Consider the following 22677-nt stretch of genomic DNA (forward strand, 5'->3'; position numbering starts at 1 on the left):
GGTTTTGGATACTTTTCCTTTCATTAGTCAATATACCCCCTCCTACTCAATGAAATATTTGAGTCCTTTTTTCAGAAACTCAGGTCCTTTCAGAGTGGGAAAGCAGTTGAGTTTCTGCCCAATGGAAAAAGTAGAATTCCATAAAAGCCTATCAGAGAATTGTTCCAACAAATTTAAAATTATGATTTTATCTTCTTTTTACCCCTTCTTCTTTATAAGGTTTTTCAGTAGCTACAATTTTTTTAGGACATCAATTTTGTGAACTGAAGGCTTTGAGAAAAACATATTGTGCTGGGTTTTATAAAAATGGCTTCTACTTCTGAGAGATCAGAATTTTATATGACAGAGAAAAAGAAAAGTCTAAGATGTTCTTAACTGTACTTATCCATGGGAAATCATGGTATGGATGCTTATATATTTTTCTTTTATCTTGACATGTTACATATCATATAAAGTTAATTGTGTGTTTCTAGATTCATTTACATCTTACTCTACAGAAATTGGAATCTTGAAAGTTTTTTTTGAAGACAAAAAGATTCATGGATTTGGATAATATGTTTAAAAGAAAAGCGCATCTTGGAGAAGTTTCTTTATGTATGAATATTAAAGTTTGATAACAAAAGAATCAAGTTGTTATGACTTCTATAAATGTTGTATAATGATGAAAATGATGGTAATTGACTACACTAAGTTTCTTTCCATTGAGAAAAAGGGTGCTGCATCTCTTAGATGCCATTGGTGCCTAGCTTATAATGAGGCTTCTTAGTTTTCCAAGATTTTATTATGCATCATACAACTGATTCCCAATTTTCTATAAAAGAGGAATCAAAAATGAAATTGCTGTTTTGTATCACAGCATTGATTTCTCTTAACTTCAGAAGCACTTTGCTATTTTTTTTAAAATAAAAAAACAAGTTTTTACAAGATTGTTTTCAAAAAAGGGATTTTTTAAAAGTTACTTTCTCTAAAAACAGTAGGATTTGCATATCCAAGTCTTGGCCTCACATTCTGGAAAATTTCTTCTTGTACAATGTAATTTTATTTCTCATACTAATAGCGAATACTTAATGGGAAGAATCCAATGCTTTTAATTTTTATTTATTAGCTTTCAGACAACCAGAGATATATGAGATTAAAGATGACAAGAATAATTAGATGTGTGAGCCGACATTTGTATCTATGTTATATGACGTGATTTGAATGAAATATGTACTAAAAGCATATTAATCAAATATTTTTTTCAAAAAGTTTTACCCAGATGTTTAGCTAGTTAAAAATGATTATTTGTCTTTATGAATCTTCATTTAAAATCACTAAAGTGTAAAAAAAAAAACACTGTTGTATAGAGAACAGAGGACCAACTATAGAACTGAGTACTATCTCTGACAATGTACTTGCTGAGTAACTGAAAGCTGATCATTTAACATCTGTGACCAGGGACAGGTTACTGAATATCTTAGTGCTCTAGGAAAAGCTGTAGGACTAAATGTTATTGATAAATTACCAATCTGTGCCAATAAAGGTCTTTAATGCTAGGAATCCCTAATGAAACTGCAGGCATGCCACTCCCCCCCCCCCCCCCCCAAAGAGTTGTCAGGTAAGACTAATAATTTTAAGAAAACTAATACAATGTAATAGAAGATCATAGATGAATACATGTATTAAGGTACATCAAATCTCAATTCATTAGGAAAAACAACAAAATTAGAAAACAGCATTTATGGCTGTAGACTATGGAAAACAAATCAGAGTGATGTCTAGAATTGTCACAGCTTTTATTTCTTTTCAGTCCCAAGACAAATAGCTAAACAACTTCCTCATTTCAAAAAAGAGTCAGTGACCGAGCATTAGAGTTGGAAAGCTCCTTAGGGGCATGTAGTTCAACTTGTACCTGAGGAAGCACCCCATCTACAATCTTCACCAGAAACGTACACTCCTCTCGCTCATCACCAGTTAGAGGAAGCTGCTATATCCCAAGTCAGCTCATTCTCCTTTTGGACTACTCTAATACAGGGGTGGTGGGATCAATGTTTTTTTCTTTTCTACTTCTTGTTCTTAGTTCTGCCCTGTAGATGAAATCTCCTACTTTTCCCACATGAAAGCCCTTCCGATACCTGGGGGTCATTGACATCATCCCTCCCTTATGGTTTTTCTTCTTCAAGCTAATCCCTGTTTAGTTCAGCAAATCCAACACTATCTTGACACCCTTCAACACTGCAGATGCTTTCTTCTGGGTATTCCTTAGCTGATTAATGTAGTGCCTAGAACGTTACAAAATGCTCCATCTGTGGACTGATCAGGCCATAGAGCATTTATACTCTCATGTTGCTAGTGCTGAATGCAATTTTAACACAGCTTACAATTTTATTGACTTGTTGGTTGCCAGTTAAGATATCATAGATTGAGAGATGGAAGGGACATTGGAGGTCGTTTAATCCAAGCTACTGTCTTGTCAGATTAGGAAAGTAGATGAATTGCCAAGGATCACATGGGTGGTGTCAGAGTTGGGATTCAAACTCAGGTTCTAGTTCTCTTTCAGCTGTTTCATAGTGCCCCCAATTCATATTGAACTTATTGTATATTAGCATTCTTATGCCGTTTTTATAGTGAATTATGTTCTAATCATATCCCTCCATTTCATCTTTATGAAACTGATTATTTGAACCTCAAGATAGCACACATTTATCACTATTATATTTCATCTTCCTAGTTATGATTCAACTTTCTAAGCCTCTTGAGAGCTTTTTTGAATCTCAAATCTTTCTTTCTGATTAACATGCATTCAGTTTATTTCAAATGATTTTAGAGATGGTTTTGACATGGGGCCTGTGGGAATAGAGAGAATGATAAAAAAGCTTCTCCAGAATTCTCTTTCCCTAATATCTAGGATGCTCAATATTTCACCAAGACTAACAAACTCAATAGAAGTTTCTCAAATGACGCTCGTTGAGAAGGGAATAAAAGATGAATGAAATGGGCTCATTGACTTCGAGGAACTCGGACTGCTCACGCATTGTAAGCCCTGTGCATCCATCCCAGGCTAGCATGCCATACCTTACTTCTGTTCTGCCAGCATGCCTTAGAATTGGTTCATATTCTTCGGTCAGTATTTCTGCTGACATTATATCTTCATCTTCCTAAACTAGTTCCTTTGGCACCCAACTAGGTTTGTCAAAGAGAGGACATAGGCCTTTCCTTCCATCTGCTCCCTGAAAACAGCTCCCAGCACCTTCCTTACCTTTTTCTAGGGTTTTCCTACGAATCACCATCAGAGAGCGTAGTGAATAGAGTGCTAAACCTATAGTCAGGATGACCCGTGTCCAGTCTGGTCTTAGACACTTACTAGCTGGATGACCCTGAACAAATCCCTTAACCTTGTTTGCCTCAGTTTCTTCATCTGTAAAATGAACTGGATAAGGAAATGACAAATCACTTCAGTATCTTTTACAAGAAAATTCCAAATGGGGGCTTGTAGATTTGGACATGACTGAAATAGCTGAAAAATAACAAGGGTCATTGGAAAACAAGGTGGAAAGCAAGAGGACTGTAACAGAAAAAAACAACCAAAGCAAACCAAACCTAAGTCATGTAGAAGTGTTATCCTCTTCCTATTTAAAAACATGCGGGAAACTAGGTCATATCATTTTTTAAATTGTTCTTTTGTCTGGTTTGATAGCAAATGATTTTTACTGCAGTACACTGCATTGTACACACACACACACACACACACACACACACACACACATACACACACACACCCTTGAAGTTAAAAAAAGAACAAAACAGAAGAAATCCCAGTCTGAACACCTCTTTAGAGTTCTGTGCTGAAATTTTGATATAGACAAAAGAAAATCAGCCAGCTGAAAGATGACTGAATAACTTTATAGTGTAGTATATTAATAATTCAATTCAGTTATTCAATGGCTGAGTAACTTAAAAGGTTGTTTCATCTCTGTGGCAGTTGGAGAGGGGAAGAAGGTGATGGTCATCAGTTTCCTTCTGGAACATTTCTAGTCCTGTTTCCATTCATATCCCTTGTCATGCTCCCTTGAAAGGGAAAAGGTGTAGTACGCTAAGATATTCAACATTTAATAAAACTTCATTAGTATGGGGAAAAGGACAGTTTATGAAAAAGCTTGCTGGTCATGGGAAAGGGTGGAGCTTACAAAGACCCTCAGAGAGGTTTGGATAATATAGGCAGTTTATTTTTTAGATTATTATAGAAAATTCATACTCCAAACCATCACTGACTATGGCTTTGGCATTTGACAGTCATTGGATTGAGTTGGATGCTCTAGTTTGACCCAAACAGCTCATGATTGAGTGAAAGCTATACCCAAGTTAGAAAAAAATGAAAGCTACCATAGCCTATGCTTAGTTAATGAAGTGGAACAGAATAATTTTATTTGGGGAATTTGGGTCCTTTGAAAATTTTGAAAAAATTGAGGCAATGTGGAATGATTGAAATTGAAGTGTCTTTATTGGCCCAAGAAGGTTATCTTGCTCCATTTTCCCCTACATCTATGGGACACTATTGACCTTTATCTTCAGCTCTGCTGTGAAGATAAGATTTTTATCTTTGCCCATGTGGAGCTGGTTTAGATGAAGAGAAATCAGTTCAGTGGGAATGTAAGGGAACCCTTTCCCACTCAGTCTGGAGCCAAGGGTAGGAATGTCTGAAGTAAAGTTCACCATCCAGGAGAAATGACTTTCTTTGATAGTTAGGCAATATTTCTACGTAGGCTGAGGTTAGTGGGGGAAGGGCAGCCATTAGCTGACAGGAGGAAAGTGTTCCAGCCTCTCTTGGTCTCTTCACATTTGACTTTTTTGTTTCCAAGGTGAACGAACTTTCAAGTGTGATCAGTGTGATGCTACCTTTAAAAGGAAAGATACCTTAAATGTTCACATCCAGGTGGTCCATGATGGACACAAAAAATACAAATGTGATCTGTGTGATAAGGCGTTTGTAACACCTTCTGTGCTTAAAAGTCACAAAAAAGTAAGTACAAGTCCATCCCCAGTTGGAATTCTTTATATATTTTCTTTCCCTCATTACTTGAACATTTAAAACATGCCCAGTTTGTCTTGCAGGGCCTAAGGTTGAGGCTCTTCTTTCACTGTCCTAGATACCATCCATAAGTTTATTCTCTTGTTAGAGGGGATACAGCTGCAGTGGATACAATGCTGAATTCAGAGTCAGGAAGATCTGGGTTCAAATCCAACCTCAGACAGTAATTGTGCCATCTTGGGCAAATTACTTCATGTCTGCCTGCCTCAGTTTCCCTATCTGTAAAATGAGATTTTACATTTATATTTACAAAATGAGGTAGCACCTACCTCTCAGGGTTGTTGTGAGGATTAAAGGAGATAATAATTATAAAGCATTTCAAAAACTTTAAAGTGATACATTAATGTTAGCTTTTATGATTCAGGGGCCCTGAAGAGCGATAGATGCACAATAAGTACTCGGTAAATATTTCTGGAATGGAAACTGATTGAGTGGTATATATTGTCCAGTGAATTTTGCCACTACATTTTACAAAAAAAATGTTGATTTGGTTACTGTGTTTGCCCAATTTTCTAATTCAAATGGGTACTTGTGAAGTCACTGATACAATTGTGCATATTCTGTGATGTATTTGCTTCTTCATATCGTTACTAATAACCATAACCAACATGTACAGGGTATTCCAGGAGTCTCAGTGCAATTTTGAGCTGTTAGAGCTCATAGTGCTTTTAAGTTTTACAAAGTCCTTTGCAATTAAAATATATTAAATATTACTAAGAATTTCTTTAAGTCATTTGATCGTCACAATAATCCTACCAGGTAGGCGAAATGACCATCTCCACCTTGTAGGTAAGGAACATGAGGTAGAAAATGTTCAGTCCCCTTCTCCCTATCCAACAGCTACTGAGATTCTGAGACAAATTCAAATTCCAGGATGAAAACCAGATTTTTGACCCCAAGAGGAGCATTCCATCCACTGGGCCACCTGAGTGGTCAGCAAACATCCAAAGCAGGAGATACAGAAGTATTATTTACTGAGGGGAAAAAAAGCTTATTTATTCTGAAATTTTAAATATGTATCTATGTATATAAATAATAGTTTAAACATTTTAGCAAAATAATTTATGTTGATCTATAGTTTAGCTACAAGTATGAAATGTGTATAATATCAAATATATTATTGAGATAGATTGATTTTTTACTTTAAAATATTTTTATGCAAATAAATTAGTTTTCACTTCCCTCTTTTTTTTTTTTTTGGTGGGGAAGCAGGTGTGGAATTTGCATCTATGGTATAGGGAACTTGTGGTATGGAAACTATATCCATGACTGTAGGCTGCCCCCTTCTTTATAACTTATTATAGGTTTTATGACTTACCATAGACTTATTCTGGGATCACTGGGAATTAAGTGACTTAGATTGCTTAGCCAGTAAAGGTGAGGGTCTAACATGACCCATGGCTACTTGATTCTACCATGGTGCTTTTCCTCAGTATTAATGAAGTTCTTTTACAATGAGATTCTTTCTTTTTCATAGGTTTATGGATCTAAATCTGGAGGTGACCTTACTATCTAGTCTGGCCTTCTCCTTTTACAGATAAGGAAACCAAGGCCCTAAAATTGAAATGACTTACCTAGAGTCACAAATAAACCACAGACATGGGATTTGAGCCTGGTTTCCCTTGCACTTTAAAAGTAAAAGACATGACTCTTAAAGAGAGAAAGAAAGAAAGAAAGAAAGAAAGAAAGAAAGAAAGAAAGAAAGAAAGGAAGGAAGGAAGGAAGGAAGGAAGGAAGGAAGGAAGGAAGGAAGGAAGGAAGGAAGGAAGGAAGGGAGGAAGGGAGGAAGGAAGGAAGGAAGGAAGGAAGGAAGGAAGGAAGGAAGGAAGGAAGGAAGGAAGGAAGGAAGGAAGAATCAGTTCCTACTGATTGTGTGTTCAGTGACTTCTGATTCCCCAGCAACAAACACTGATGGAGGGTCTGCTAAGGCAGAGGCTTCCTCTGAAGTGATAGGCATATGGAGAAGCGACATACGCATGCACATCACCTTGATGCCAGCCTCTTCAGTTGGGTCATTGCTTGTTCTCTGAATGTTTAGCAGGAAATTTATTTCTAAATTTTCCTTTGGAACTTTTCCTGATGAGTATTATGGTTGGATGAACAATGGAGACTCGTTTCATATTTAACTTGTCTCCAGTAGCGTAGGATTCACCTCACTGGAAATACTGGCAAGAAATCATGACTTAGAGAAAATGCGTGACCTATTTGGACTTACTTCCAAAAGTTTTCTTAAAAGGTTAGAGAAACCATTCAGAAAATCTTATTGTCTCAAATAACAGGGCTAGACATTCTTTATTCATAGTGAGTTTTGACACACTTCCAATGGAGATTAGATGGAAAATTTTTAAACTGAGGTAATTTTAACCAACAATATTTTAAATACACATATATTTTCATATAAATGTAATATGAATTTAAAATACGTTTGGATACAATTATCTTAATAAACTTAAGGAACCTTTTTGTGCAAACTTACTTATATACATTTTTTAAACTGAGATAATTTTAACCAAATATTTTAAATTCATCTCTCTCTCTCTCTCTCTCTCTCTCTCTCTCTCTCTCTCTCTCTCTCTCTCTCTCTCTCTCTCATCTCTATCTCTCTCTCTCTCTCTCTCACACACACACACACACACACACACACACACGGATTTAAAATGTTTTTGGTTAAAATTATCTTACTTCAAAAAGATTACACGCACATATAAAGAGACAGAGATAGAGACACACAGACACAGAGACAGAGAGAGACAGAGAGATGCAGAGAGACAGTGTTTGTATTATACACAATACTTTTTTCTGATAACTTCTGGGAACTAGTAGTAGCGGTGCTGTTTAAGCTGACAAAGTGGTCATATGTTTATAGTCATTGTATTTTAAAAGTGGCTTCATTGTGAATTTTTAGATTCCAAAATGAGGCAACTAAACAATGTGATGTGTGTGGGGATCCCTCTAGACTAGAATTTCTAGAACTCTATATGATACAGAGCCGAGTTTCAATCCAACAAATGTATGACTCCTTTTCAGTATTGTATGGAATAAATATGCACACAATTAAATTGTTTCTTCTCCTGTTAAAAGTATTATGCACCACAGTCGTCCAATGTCATTGATCAGAGGACCTTGGAGAATTCTGAGTGCCATTGTTTATGTTGTATTTCTGAACACGTGTCCTCTGCTTTCATGAAAACCTAGAAAATCCCTTGCCTGCCAATTCTACTGTTAATTACAGAATTCACTACTATTATACTATTGAGAAAATACATCTTTCAAATTTAGTTTCTTTATTTTTAATATTCTAGACTAGAGTAATTCATGTACTTAAGATTGCTTTTTGTAATATTAGAGTACTTCTATGTTTTCTGTATGTTTTGTCTCCATGAAATTGAGATGTTATTTGTAAAGAAGGTCATGAACTAAGGAAAGCATGTCTGCTTTGGAATGAAAAAAATAACATAAAGAGCTGCTGGTGATGTCATGATTTCAGTTTATCCTACTGTAATGTTTCCAAAAACTGACTTTTTCTGTTTAAGGCCATATTTACTCATGGTTCTTAAGAATGGCAATCAATTCTGATTGGTTAACAACGAGAGATGGACTTTACAGAGAGAAGTCTGCTCGCTCCAGTCGGGCTGAGAGTGACATCATGTCACTCTTGGACAGAGAGACTATCTCTACTACCAGAACACTCTCAACTTTGGGCACTTTAAGCAAAGGATCTACCTCCACCAAAACTTACTTGAGTGGAAAGCAATGGGCAGATGGTTTAGAAAGGGTCAATTTTTGGCTAAGGTCAATACTGTCCTTTAAAGGCTGGGGTTTGAACAAGGAAATAGAACAGGGAAAAAGCCTGGCTCTACTCCATATTTGGTTATTAATAACAATTTCTCTCAAGCTGAAAGAGGTCTCAGAAGCTATTTATTCCATGACTTTCATTTTATATGTGAGAAAATTAAGGCTCAGAAGATTTGCTCAAGGTTACAAGACTGGTTGAAGTAAAAGTAAAAAAACACATGAAGTAAAAAAAAAAAAAATTGAACTGAGGTCTTCCTAGCTCCCAGCCAAGTGGTCTATCTGTTAGGATATTGGTATTCTGTAATGACTTTCCATTCAGCTGCACTATGACTCTTGGAATTAAGGTTTCTTACTGAGAGATGAAGAACACATAACATTCACTTTAAAAATTCAGGGATTAGAAAATAATGAAACATCACAACACACAGAACCAAATGGAACTTTGGAAAGCCTGTTCTCTAAGAGATTTCAATGTATCAACGATCATAGATGAACCTCTTTCCTTTAGCCTCAGTCTGTATACTTTAAATGGAAATTAGTTAAACAATGTTGCAACCAACCAAGATCGTTTTGCCTTCACCTGCCACCAAGTGGATTTCACTTTCATCTACCTTTACCTTAGAATATGGCGGATTTGAGAGAGGATACAAAATTGCCTTTTTTGGGTAAATGTCATGGGAAAAGCTAAGTGGTTCCATAGAACCTCAGATCTCAACTTTTCTGGCCTCTTTATACTCTTAAAAACACCAGTACAGGAGTCGGTTCAAAAGGAGTCAGATTTGAGTTCAAATCCTACCTCAGACACTTGACACTCACTAGTTGCATGACCTTGGGCAACTCACTTAACCCCAATTGCCTCATCTTGGGTCATCTCCAGTCATCCTGATGAAAATCTGGTCAGTGGATTCAGATGGCTCTGGAGGAGAAGCGAGGCTGGTGACCTGCACAGCCCTCCTTCATTCAAAACAAAGTCAAGTGCAAGTCATGTCATCATTTCTCTGATGGCATGCTATTTGGCAATGAAGGATGAACACACACACGTACCTTAAAAATTATGAGGACCCCCAAAGAGTTTTGTCTATGTGGGTTATATCTATCAATATTTTCTGTATTAGAAAGTGAAACTGACGATTTAAAAATATTCATTAATTCATTTAAAATAATAATAAATTCAGTATATATTAACACAAATAAGATTTTAAAAATAACTTTTCTAAAGCAAAAAAGTGAAAAGAGTGGCATTATTTTGTGTATTTTTTTGGCAAATCTTTTCATTGTCTGACTTAATAGAAGAAAGCTAGATTCTAGTATTTCTGTATTCAGTCTTTGTGATTTATTTTGGTTGATGTATCTGAAGAAAGTCCATTCTACCATAGATTTGTAGTTGGGAAAAGGGGAAGCATTTTAATAAGAAAATGAAGTATTGTTATGAAAATAGTTCTGATCTTTTTAATCACCTGAAAAAGTCTCAGGGATTCCTAGGAGCCCAAGAATGGTTCTTTGAGAACAATTGCTGGCCCCACACGCAAGGACCAAGATTCTTCTGGCTCTGATTTGTGACATAAATGAATTCATGTCTTGACCTCGTACAAACTGAGTTACCTTCCTAAGAAATTAAGAGGAATAGCTATAGAGTGTACAAAGGACTAGGGATGAATGAGACTGAATTCAGTTCCCATTGGTCTTAGAATCAGATAAAGAGAAATGAAGTTTCCCTCACCAAGAACTTCAATCCCAGAGAGTTCAAGCAATTAATTTTACCCAAAGTAATAACTAGAATCCTTTTACCTTGAATCCCAGACCAATGTAACTTTCAAGTGACTATTATCAGTGGAATTTTCAACAAGCAACTCTTAATTCTCAATTCATGATCCTGTGATCCTGAAGAGCCCTTTTTGTTTTTTTTTTTTTTAACACAGGAATGTGCTGTAAAGATGAGTTATATGCTAAGATAAAATCCACAATTTTGAATGAATGAATGAAGGTATTTTTTAAAAATTTCCTCTATGATGCTTGTTGATTTTAAGGTTCAGAAAAGATATTTATTAAGGTGACAGTGCAGTGCAGTGTAGTGAACAGAAAATTGGTCTTGAATCCAGAAGACATGGGTTCAAGTTTTGCCTATGACACATACTGGTTATTTGACTGTGAGGAGGTCACTCAATCTTTCAGTTTTAGAGGCAGCTCTCTAAGAATGTAAGTTGAAGAGAAGGTGCCTAAATGAATAAGAAGAAGTTCCCTACAACATTGCAAACAGGTCCAGACCCACTCCCTATCCCTTACTGTGTGCTAGGAACTGTCTTACATGTTGGGAACACAAATTAAAAAAGCAAAACAGATCACACCCTCAAGGAGAATACATTCTAATATGGAAATACAACACATATAGGAGATTGATGGCCAGGAAGAGATCTCTTGCTCAGGAATATCACAAAAATAGTGAGTCGAGTCTTAGAGAAATTAACATCTCCACTGGAATGTTAGAATTGATGTGTGAGGCAAATTATACATATGGAACCTTCAAAGACTTCTAAAGTAAACTGTAGTATTTTCAAATAAATTTCAGTCATTCCAAATTCACTGTAAATATCAAAAATCTTTCTATAGCAAAGGTAGGTATAATTTAGTAGCTTTGGGGGAATGGTTCCAAATTCCTTTCCAGAATGACTGGACCAATTCAAATCTATACCAATAGTGCATTATTATGCTCATTTTCCCCTCACAGTCCTTCCAATATTTGTTATTTTTCTGTTTGTCAACTTTGCCATTCTGATGAGTAGAAACTCAATGGTGCTTTAATTCTCATTTCACTAAATATTTGTGATTTGGAGCACTTTTTTATATGGCTATAGTTTGAATTTCTGTTCATATCCTATAACCATTTGTAAATTGGGGAATGGCTCTTATTCTTCTATATTTGAGTTAATTACTTATATATTTTTGAAATGACAACTTTATCAGAAAAAACTTGGTGAGAACGTCTCTTTCTCCAATTAGTTGTTCCTTTTGAATTTAGGCACATTATTTTTATTTCTGCAAAAAAACTCTTTTAAAATGTTATGTAACTATAATTGAACATTTTATTTCCAGAGGTTCTCTTTATCCTCTATTTGTCATGGACTGTTTCCCTATTTACAAATATGGATGATCCTTTTTTCCTTGCTCATCTAATTTGTTTATGATGGCACTGTTTCTGTCTCAGAAGCTATACCATTTCAAGGGAATGTAATTATGGAAAGTAAGCAAATGGCCATGATGAGATCTACCTGAACCTCTTCAATCCTATGGAGTTTTCCTAAAACTATTCATCTATTTTCCTCCTTCTACATAGACACACACAGGAGAAAAGGAGAAGATATGCCCATATTGTGGACAGAAATTTGCGAGCAATGGGACACTGCGGGTACACATCCGAAGCCATACAGGTAGGCATCCTCTACTTGTTAATACAAAAGAAATAGAGAACCGATGTACTTTGTGGCCAAAGCATGGCACTATCTTCTTTTTATGTTCTGCAGGTTATATGCAAGTTTAAATTTTCACTCCCTGAAAAGTTGAAGAAAGATTCTGTTCTTTTCTCTACCAAAACTTGCAACAGAAGTGCTTCTAAACCCACTGAAGCATGCAGTCCAAGAGTACTTTGATATTTCTTTTTGATAGCAGAATTTAAAATTTCCCCAATGGTTTTATGCATTTGTGATTTCCATGGATAAAATTGGGATAAGAGTAGGTGGGCAGGTTTTATCTGTATTGCACTTATTTGTGTATGACAGCTGTCATGGTCGATTCAATCCAACAAACATCTGTGAAGTGCCCACAGATGGAATTCAAGGCCACCAGGAAGCAAAAGATAAAAGCAACATAAACAGTGCCCTCAAAGAGTTGTCCGGGGGAGAAAGGCATGTTCTTAAATACCTAAATACCCATAGAAGCAGAAAGAGGAGGTCTAAGCAAAGTATTATCAGAAATATCATCAAGGAAAGATTTTTTCACCCTTGGGGGAAAGGGGAGAGAGAGAAAATGATATCTGAGTTGGACTTTTCATTTATAATCCCGGCTGGACTGTAAACTCATTGGCCACAGGAATCATTCTTTGGTATTACAGTATATTATGCATTGTACATATTCAAATATTTGTTGAATAAGTGAATGAATGAAGTTTTTACCTGGGTTGATACATCCTCCTTTATGACTCTTGTAAAACACGTTCAATGACTCATTTCATCTAGAACAGGGAATTCTTAACTTAGCATATTTCACACACCCATATATACACACTTAAACATATATTTATAGGTAGATAACTATCTATTTCAATATCATCTATTTCCTTTGTAGTCCTGTGTATTTTACCATATTCATTTAAACACATTATTCTAAGAAGGAATCTATATGCCTAACCAGCTTGACAATGGTGCCATGACACAGAAAACATTAAGAACCTTGGCTAGGCCTGCCTGAGATTCAAGAAGAGTGGTTGTTTGTCCTTCATTTTCAGAGAGGACCAATGACATCATGGAGTTGCCATTGCTTGAAATGTTCATAGCATTGATAGGTCTACTGGCTGGCTCTGAGTTAGAGACCACTCAAGTCTTCTGGAAATACTGACCAAAAAGAAAAGGAAAAAAAGATTCTTATAATCATACTCGTGAAGTTTTCAGTGTTTTGGATGTCTCAAGTATAGAAACACAAAGCTGATTGATCAAGTCTACGTAGAGGTACAGGAATTCCTGAGAGGTGATTTGGTCAAGAGATGCCAAACAATCCATATGACAACCAATGAAATAATGGAAAAATGTCCAGAGAGAGGACCCCAGGAACATCAAAGGATCTCATTGTTTGCAGCTTGAAAACACCTTAGAAATATCTGTGCAAACCCTTAATTTTACACAGGGATAAATTAAGACACAGTTAGATGAGAGGACTTACCCAATGTCATACAGGTAGCTAGTGGCAGAGACAAGATTTGACTCCAGTCTTATTATTTTAAGTATAATGATTTTTCTTTTTCTTTTCTTTTGGGGTATCTAGCCACGGTAAAATAATATGGACTTTAGTAAATAAGGGCAGTTAATGAAGAGGGAACCATAGAGCTGAAAGGAAGCATGGTTCAGTAAAACTCTGGCCATCTGGGACATTCCCTCTAGTTGTACAAAAGTAATCACACAGACCTGTGAAGCAGGCAAACTTGTTTAATAGCAAAGAAACAGGAAGTTTCTGAACATTTATGTGTTTTGTTATGAAATGCAATTGGGAAAGATCTGGAGACTAAATCTGTTCTGCAGGGATTGACTGGCACCGGAAGGAAAGATGTACTTTGATTAGTGGCTAGGATTTACAAAAATCTGGGTTTTGGTGAATAAGTTAAAAAATGTGGGAGAAAAGCTAGCTGAGAGAAAGGGAAACTGAAACTATTTAAAAATGGAATGGGCTGCCTTGGCAGACTGCATGATCCTTATTACTCTAACTCTATTTATATTCAAGAGGAGTCTAGACCATCACCTGTAGAGGATGTTACAGAATGAATGTATACATTGGGAAAGGGGTGGGGACAAAAAAAGGTGACTTCCAGAGATGCCTCTAACACTAACATTTTGTAATTTTATCATATTGAGTTGTATTTTAATTACGGTCTTCTGTTTTTGTGTCTCCTTTATTTCCCAACATGTTGCTCCATCTTCCCCTACCCAATGAATCACTCTTGTGACAAAGATGAGAGAGAAAAAAGGGAGAAGGAGAAAGAGAGGGAGAGACGGGGAGAAAGGTAGAGGAGAGAGAGAGAAAGAGAGAGAGAGAGAGAGTTCAGTGAAACTAACCAGCAAATCAACTGAGTCTGACAGTAAATGCCATCTTCTACATCCACAGTAATCCCTGTGATCCTCAGTTCCTGATTGTCAAAATCTTTCTCCAACTCCTAATGCCCTTCCACTAAGCCCTATCCCCCTCATCTCCAGTCTTTCCTCCCTCATCTTTCCTTTCTTTTCTGTTTCCCATTTCCATTGTGCCTACTGGAAATCCCATTTTGCAGTTGACAAACTTCCCTTAATTAAAACCCTTTTCTCTCATGTTCCTTTTATCTTCTGGCTCTTTTTGAAATTAGTACATACTAGCCAAATGACACCACATTCATGGTCATCTTTATCAGAGCTGGCTACATTTTCTTTGGTCTCAATGCGGGGAATAGGAATACTCCTTAATTCCCATTACCACTTCCAGGCTCAGCTACCTCTCTTCCTTGAAGGTACACTATGTCAATTCATATCCCAATTATGATCCCATTAGCCACTATCTACTAACCCCTAGGACATTCTTCTTCCTTTCTCAATGACTGGAGTACCTGACTCATGGTTTCTCTCTAACTGCTGCCTTCACACTAAGAGACTTTACCAAGCATGTTTACATTTGCTCTAATACCCTAGCCTCTTAATTGGCTAATGTATTCCACTCCTATGACCTATTCCTCTAATTGATATCAGGTGCTCGCAGACATGATTACACTTTTGATCTTGCCATCATACACAAGTGTTCTGCTTTCATGATTACGAACTATGAAGTTCCTGTATAATCACAATCATGATCTCCTATCTCGTTCCCTCTGTCTTAACCCCTCTAAACCTACTACTTATCCTTATTATATTCTCCATGCCCTCTACTCTTCAGGACCTTACCAGGCCAAATTTTTCTCATTTTTCCATCATAATCCATTAGTGAATCAACTTAATTCTACACTGTCTTCCACTTCTGGATCCCTTGTTCCCTTATCCTGTCTACTTATCCCTTGACAAGAAACCACCCTGTCACCATACTCTTCTGCTCTTTTTTTGCATCCTGCAAATGGAACAGTTCCTTTCTTTAAAGCATCAAAACTTTGCATCATCTTCTCCCATTTCCACCAAACTCCAATCTTTATGAAAAGGCATCTTTTCTTATTATGAAGAACAGAACCTCTACATTTATACATAACCCTATCTTCTCCATATTCTCCAGCCCCTAGCTACCACTAGATCATTATTTGGTATCTTCCCTGCCATCTATAAACACAACATTCTCCACATTTCTAGTTCCTGCCATTTCTTCTAAGAGGAAGAAGGTATGCTTTCTTATCTGAATTCCTTTTATTCCACAAATGAATTGGTGTTTCCCCAGATTCATCCCTGATCCTTTTAACCAGGGTACCTCATAACCAACAGTCTTCTTTGGAGAAACTGCTATTTAGGTTTAGGATTACAAAATAGGATTTTAGAGCAGCTCTGAGTTTTGTTTTATGTATATCATCCACATAGGGATTAAGTCTACAGAATTGACCTTAATAGCATTGACGTCCAACCAGAAAGATTTCTGTCTAATTATTACTTTTATATAGATGTAGATATGAAGATATAGATATTGATGGATATCTTAGATCCTCATAAATGTATATCTTCTTCCTAGGAATTCCTCTGTTGGAGTCATCATTAATCATTACCAAAGAAGGTGGGTTAATGAGGTGAACTGGGGCCCTATTCTCCTCTGCTCCCATTTCTGCTTCAGTCCTTCTCCAGGATATATGACTCTGTCAGAGTGTGTGGTGTGCCTCAGTTCTCTAGCCTATATTGAATTTTTGAGCTTACTGTTTCCAGCTGGGCCCTACAATTTCTCTGTTACCTCCAAAGTGGACTTTGATTGTCTAAGTCTAGGGACTGGGAACTTTGTTCAAGATCTCATTTACTCTAGGAGTGGTACAAAGAGGGACAGTGGAGCAATATATTGGAAAAAAGAAGGTGATAAAAAAGCAGAAGATAATAATAAAAAAACCTTCTTACTCTGATAGAATTACAATATTAGTGTTATAGACATCTGTGGAAACCCCCCCTTTTCAAGCCCCCTTCCCCATGTATGGGAAATATTTCTAAAATTATGATCTTTAAATATGTGCCACAAGGTTCTCTCTTAATACTCCATTTCTCCATCTTTCCTTCCATCATTAGAAGTATAAGATAACACTATTCCAATGAGCTTTAATACAATATAAGTGAAACCAACAACCACAGAGTGTTTCTTCCAATTAGAACCTGTCTGAGGTGAGTGAAAGCACAACCAGACGATGTTCAGGTCTGTGTCTTAGAAGAGGAGTGTTTAATAGAAGCAGAGCCAAGATGGTGGAGAAAAGACAGTAACTCACTGAGCTCTACCCCCAACCCCTCCAAACACCTTTAAATAATGCCATAAAACAATTTCTGGAGCAGCAGAACACACAAAATCATGGTGTGAAATAATTTTCTAGCCAAAGACAATTTAGAAGGTCAGCAGGAAAGGTCTGTTGCACCTGGGTGAGAATGGAACACAGTCCAGCACAGGCTGTGCCAGCACAGCCCCAGCCTGAGCATAGTACCATCCCCAGTAAACCAGGATCAGGCCTTGGGAACCACTGCATCTGCATTAGCAGTGGCTGCTTCTGAAACTCTCAGCCCACAGAGGGTAAGGGGGTCAAATGACAGGAGTCTCCTTGCTAGTACTGAAGAAGTACTGTTGTTTTACTCATTCTCAGATCCAGGTTGCAGTCCTGGGTGGCAGCCTCAGGGTGAGGAGGAGCACTACCACAACAGTGAAGCAGGGACCATCATCACATTGCAGGGCAGAAAAGGGTGCTTGTGGTCACTCACAGATCAGAGCATAGGCCAGGAGAGTAGTAAATACACCTCTCCTCAGATCATGCCACCTTGGAAGAACTTAAAATTTACAGGTACCTAGAAATATCTCTCAAAATAGCAACACAAAAACCAGTGAAGCCTGGGACCATACACCCCCCACGCTGGAAGCAGAGCCCTACTTTAACATAGAATTAAAAGTCAAGAAATAGATTGGGAAACGAGCAAATAACAAAAAAATTTTTGACCATAGAAAGTTACTGTGGTGACAAAGAAGATCAAAACAAACATTCAGAAGAAGATAAAAAATCAAAGTTCCCACATCCAAGAAAAATATGAATTTATCTTGAGGCATGGAAGGGCTCCAAAAGGGTTTTAAAAATCAAATAAGAGGGGTAGAAGAAAAATTGGAAAGAGAAATGAGAGCGATGCCAGAAAATCATGAAAAAAGAGTCTCCAGCTTGGTGAAGGACACACACACACACACACACACACACACACACACACACACAATGCTGAAGAAAACCACACCTTAAAACAGATTAGTTCAAATGGTAAAAGAGGTACAAAATATCAGTCAGGATAAGAATGTCCTGAAAAGCAGAAGTGGTCAAATGGAAAAGGGGGAACAAAAATTTACTGAAGAAAATAAAAGCTTCTTAAAAAACAGAATTGGCCAAGTGGAAAATGAGTTACAAAGACTCACTCAATAAAATGATTCATTAAAAATTAGAATGGATCAAATGGAAACTGAAGATTCTATGAGAAATCAAGAAACAATAAAAGAAAGCCAAAAAGATGAAAAATAGAAGACAATGTGAAATATTCCATTGGATAAACAGCTGACCTGGAAAATAGATCTAGGAGAAACAACTTAAAAATTATTGGATTATCTGAGATATTCTAGAACCAGAGGGTGAAATAGAAATTGAAAGAATCCACTGATTATCTCCTGAAAGAAATCCCCAAAAGAAAACTCTCAGGAATATTATAGTCAAATTTCAGAGATCCAACGTCAAGGATAAAATATTGCAAGTAGCCAGTAAAAACAATTCAGGCACCATGGAGCCACAGTTAGGATAACATAAGATTTATTAGCTTCCACACTAAAGAAATGGAGGTCTTGAGGTATGATATTCCAGAGGGCAAAGGAGCTAGGCTTACAAAAAAGAATCACCTAGCCAGCAAAACTGAGTATAATCCTTTGGAGGGAAAATATATATTCAATGATGGAGAGGACTTTCAAGCCTTCCTGATGAAAAGAGCAGAGCTGAATAGAAAATTTGACTTTCAAGAAAAGTATAAGAAGGTAAACAGGAACAGGACATCATGAGAGATTTAATAAGGCTAAACTCTTTACATGCCTACCTGGGAATATGATACTTGTAATTTATAAAATCTTTCTAATTACTCCTAACTATCCTAGTTATACATACATACATACATACATACATACATACATACATACATACATATATATGTATGTATGTATATATATATATACTGAGTGCACAGTTGTGAATTGAATAAGAAGGAATGATATCTAAAAAAAATAAAATTCATAGGTGAGAAACGGCAAGAAGGGGAAAGGAAGTAGAATAGGGTAAATTATCTCACATAAAAGAGGCAAGGAAAAAAAAACAAAACTTTTACAGTGGAAGAGACTATAAAGGAGGTGGGCAAAAGTGAGTGAACCTGACGCTTATCAGAATTGTCTCAGAGAGGAAATAATACACACACACTCTCTATTGGATATAGACATCTATCTTACTATACGGGAAACTAGGAGGGATGGGGAAAAAGTGAAGGGAGGAACGATAGAAGGGAAGGCATATTGGGGCAGGTGGTAGTCAGAAGCAAAACACTTGAGGAAGGACAGATTAAAAGGAGAGAGAATAGAATAAACAGGGGGAGAAGGAGAAGAGGGGGAAATCCAATTATCAATGATAATTGTGGAAAAAGTAAAGCAAGTTTCTCTGATAAAAGTGCAATTTTTGAAATATATAGAAAATTTTAACTAATATATAAATTTATGACTAAAATATTATATATAACTATTATGTGTTTATATATTATGATATATTAAATATATTGTACATTAATAATATATAGATATATGATGTTATATACAACAATATAGGTATATTTATAAATATATGATAAATATACAATATATATGCTTTTATATATTTACAGCTTTATGACTAATATATGTTATATATGACAAATCATATCATGTGTTAGATATAATTTATAAATTTATTACTAATTATAAAAAAGAGCTTTTCCCAATTGATACATGATTAAAAGATACGAATAATTTTCATATGAAACAATAAAAGCCATCTATAATCATGTGAAAAAATGCTCTAAATCACTATTGACTGGAGAAATGCAAATTATGAAGTACTACCTCATACCTATTAGATTGCCTAATAGTTCAGAAAAGGAAAATGACAAGTGTTGGAGTGTGGGGAAAATGAGACATTAATGCCCTGTTGGTGGAATTGTGAACTGATTCAATCATTCTGTAGAGCAATTTGGAACTATACCTAAAGGGCTATAAAGCCATGCATACCCTTTGACCTAATAATAACACTACTAGATCTGTATCCAAAGGGAGACTTTTAAAAAAGGAAAGGGCTCACATGTAGAAAAAATATTTATAGCAGCTCTTTTCTGATGGCAAAGAATTGGAATTTCAGGTGATACCCATTCACTGGGGAATGATTGAACAAATTGTGCTATGTGGTTGTGATACGGATGTGATGTACCTATTGTGCTATAAGGAACGATATGCAGGATGCTCTCAGAAAAATATCTGGGAAGACTTACGTGAGCCGATGCAGAGAAAAATGTACTTGTAGAAAGTAACAGCGATATGGTAAGATAATCAGCTATGAACCACGTATGTATTCTCAACAACAGAATGATCCAAGACAACTTTGAAGGACTTATGATGGAAAATGCTTTCTCATCAAAAAAAGGAACTGATGGTCTGGATACAGACTGAAGCATACTTTTTTACTTTAGTTTTCTTTTTTTTTTTATTTAACTTTTAACATTTATTTTCACAAAATTTTGGGTTACAAATTTTATCCCCTTTTCTCCCCTCCCCCCCCCAAACCCAAGGATTCTAATTGCCCCTGTGACCAATCTGCTCTCTCTTCTATCCTCCCTCTCTGCCCTTGTCTCCATCTTCTCTTTTGTCCTGTAGGGCCAGATAGCTTTCTTTACCCCTTAACCTGTATTTCTTATTTCCTAGTGGTAAGAACATTACAGTTGATCCTAACACTTTGAGTTCCAACTTCTTTAGCTCCCTCCCTCTCCACCCCTTCCCTTTGGAGGACAAGCAATTCAATATAGGCCAAATCTGTGTAGTTTTGCAAATGATTTCCATACTAGTTGTGTTGTATAGGACTAACTATATTTCCCTCCATCCTATCCTGTCCCCCATTACTTCTATTCTCTTATGATCCTTTCCCTCCCCATGAGTGTCGACCTCGGATTGCATTCTCCTCCCCATGCCCTCCCCTCTATCCTCCCCCCTACCCTGCTTGTGCCCTTGTCCCCCACTCTCCTGTATTGTGAGATAGGTTTTCCTTTCAAAATGAGTGTGCATTTTATTCTTTCCTTTAGTGGAATGTGATGAGAGTAGACCTCATGTTTTTCTCTTGCCTCCCCTCTTTATCCCACCACTAATAAGTCTTTTGCTTGCCTCTTTTATGAGAGATAATTTGCCCCATATAACTTCTCCCTTTCTCCTCCCAATATTTCTCTCTCACTGCTTGATTTCATTTTTTTTTTAAGATATGATCCCATCCTCTTCAATTCACTCTGTGCACTCTGTCTCTATGTATGTGTGCGTGTGTGCATGTGTGTGTGTGTACTCCCACCCAGTACCCAGATACTGAAATGTTTCAAGAGTTACAAATATTGTCTTTCCATGTAGGAATGTAAACAGTTCAACTTTAGTAAGTCCCTTATGACTTCTCTTTGCTGTTCACCTTTTCATGGTCCTCTTCATTCTTGTGTTAGAAAGTCAAATTTTCTTTTCAGCTCTGGTCTTCTCATCAAGAAAACCTGAAAATCCTCCATTTCATTGAAAGACCATTTTTTCTCCTGAAGTATTATACTCAGTTTTGCTGGGTAGGTGATTCTTGGTTTTAGTCCTAGTTCCTTTGACTTCTGGAATATCCTATTCCATTCCCTTCTATCCCTCAATGTAGAGGGTGCTAGATCTTGTGTTATCCTGATTGTATTTCCACAATACTTGAATTGTTTCTTTCTAGCTGCTTGCAATATTTTCTCTTTCACCTGGGAATTCTGGAATTTGGCCACAATGTTCCTAGGAGTTTCTCTTTTTGGATCTCTTTCATGCGGTGTTCTGTGGATTCCTTGAATATTTATTTTGCCCTCTGGTTCTAGAATCTCAGGGCAGTTTTCCTTGATAATTTCATGGAAGATGATGTCTAGGCTCTTCTTTTCATCATGGTTTTCAGGTAGTCCCAGAATTTTTACATTGTCTCTCCTGAATCTATTTTCCAGGTCAGTTGTTTTTCCAATAAGATATTTCACATTATCTTCCATTTTTCCAATCTTCTCGCTATGTTCTGTGATATCTGTCTTTCTCATAAAGTCCTTAGCGTCCATCTGTGCCATTCTAGTTTTGAAAGAACTATTTTCTTCAGTGAGCTTTTGAATCTCCTTTTCCATTTGGCTAATTCTGCTTTTGAAAGCATTCTTCTCCTCATTGGCTTTTTGAACCTCTTTTGCCAATTGAGTTAGGCTAGTTTTCAAGGTGTTAATTTCTTCAACATTTTTTTGTTTCTCCTTTAGCAGGGAGCTGATCTGCTTTTCATGCTTCTCTTTCATCCCTCTCATTTCTCTTCCCAGTTTTTCCTCCACCCCTCTAACTTGATTTTCAAAATTCTTTTTGAGCTCTTCCATGGCCTGAGCCCATTGGGTGGGCTGGGACACAGAATCCTTGATTTCTGTGTCTTTGCCTGATGGTAAGCATTGTTCTTCCTCATCAAGAAAGGAAGGGAGGAAATGTCTGTTCTCCCAGAAAGTAACCTTCAATAGTTTTATTTCTTTTCCCTTTTCTGGGCATTCTCCCCAGCCAGTGACTTGACCTCTGGATATTCTCCTCACACCCACCTCGCCTCCTGGTCCTCCCAGCCAGCG

General features: G+C 36.7%; 1 protein-coding gene across 3 annotated transcripts in view; it reads left to right on the forward strand.

Moving 5' to 3' along the window:
- Positions 1-22677, forward strand: part of PRDM5 (PR/SET domain 5) — a 179784-nt gene that overhangs the window by 92757 nt on the left and 64350 nt on the right. For 2 of the 3 annotated variants that reach the window (XM_072625267.1, XM_072625268.1), the window contains exons 12-13: positions 4839-4999; positions 12195-12288. In XM_072625267.1, coding sequence (XP_072481368.1) covers positions 4839-4999; positions 12195-12288 — 255 coding nt within the window. The remainder of the gene's footprint in view (positions 1-4838; positions 5000-12194; positions 12289-22677) is intronic. The other variant, XM_072625270.1, reaches the window with a different exon arrangement.

The sequence above is a fragment of the Notamacropus eugenii genome, chromosome 7 (assembly GCF_028372415.1).
Source record: "Notamacropus eugenii isolate mMacEug1 chromosome 7, mMacEug1.pri_v2, whole genome shotgun sequence".
In the NCBI taxonomy this organism is placed as follows: domain Eukaryota; kingdom Metazoa; phylum Chordata; class Mammalia; order Diprotodontia; family Macropodidae; genus Notamacropus; species Notamacropus eugenii.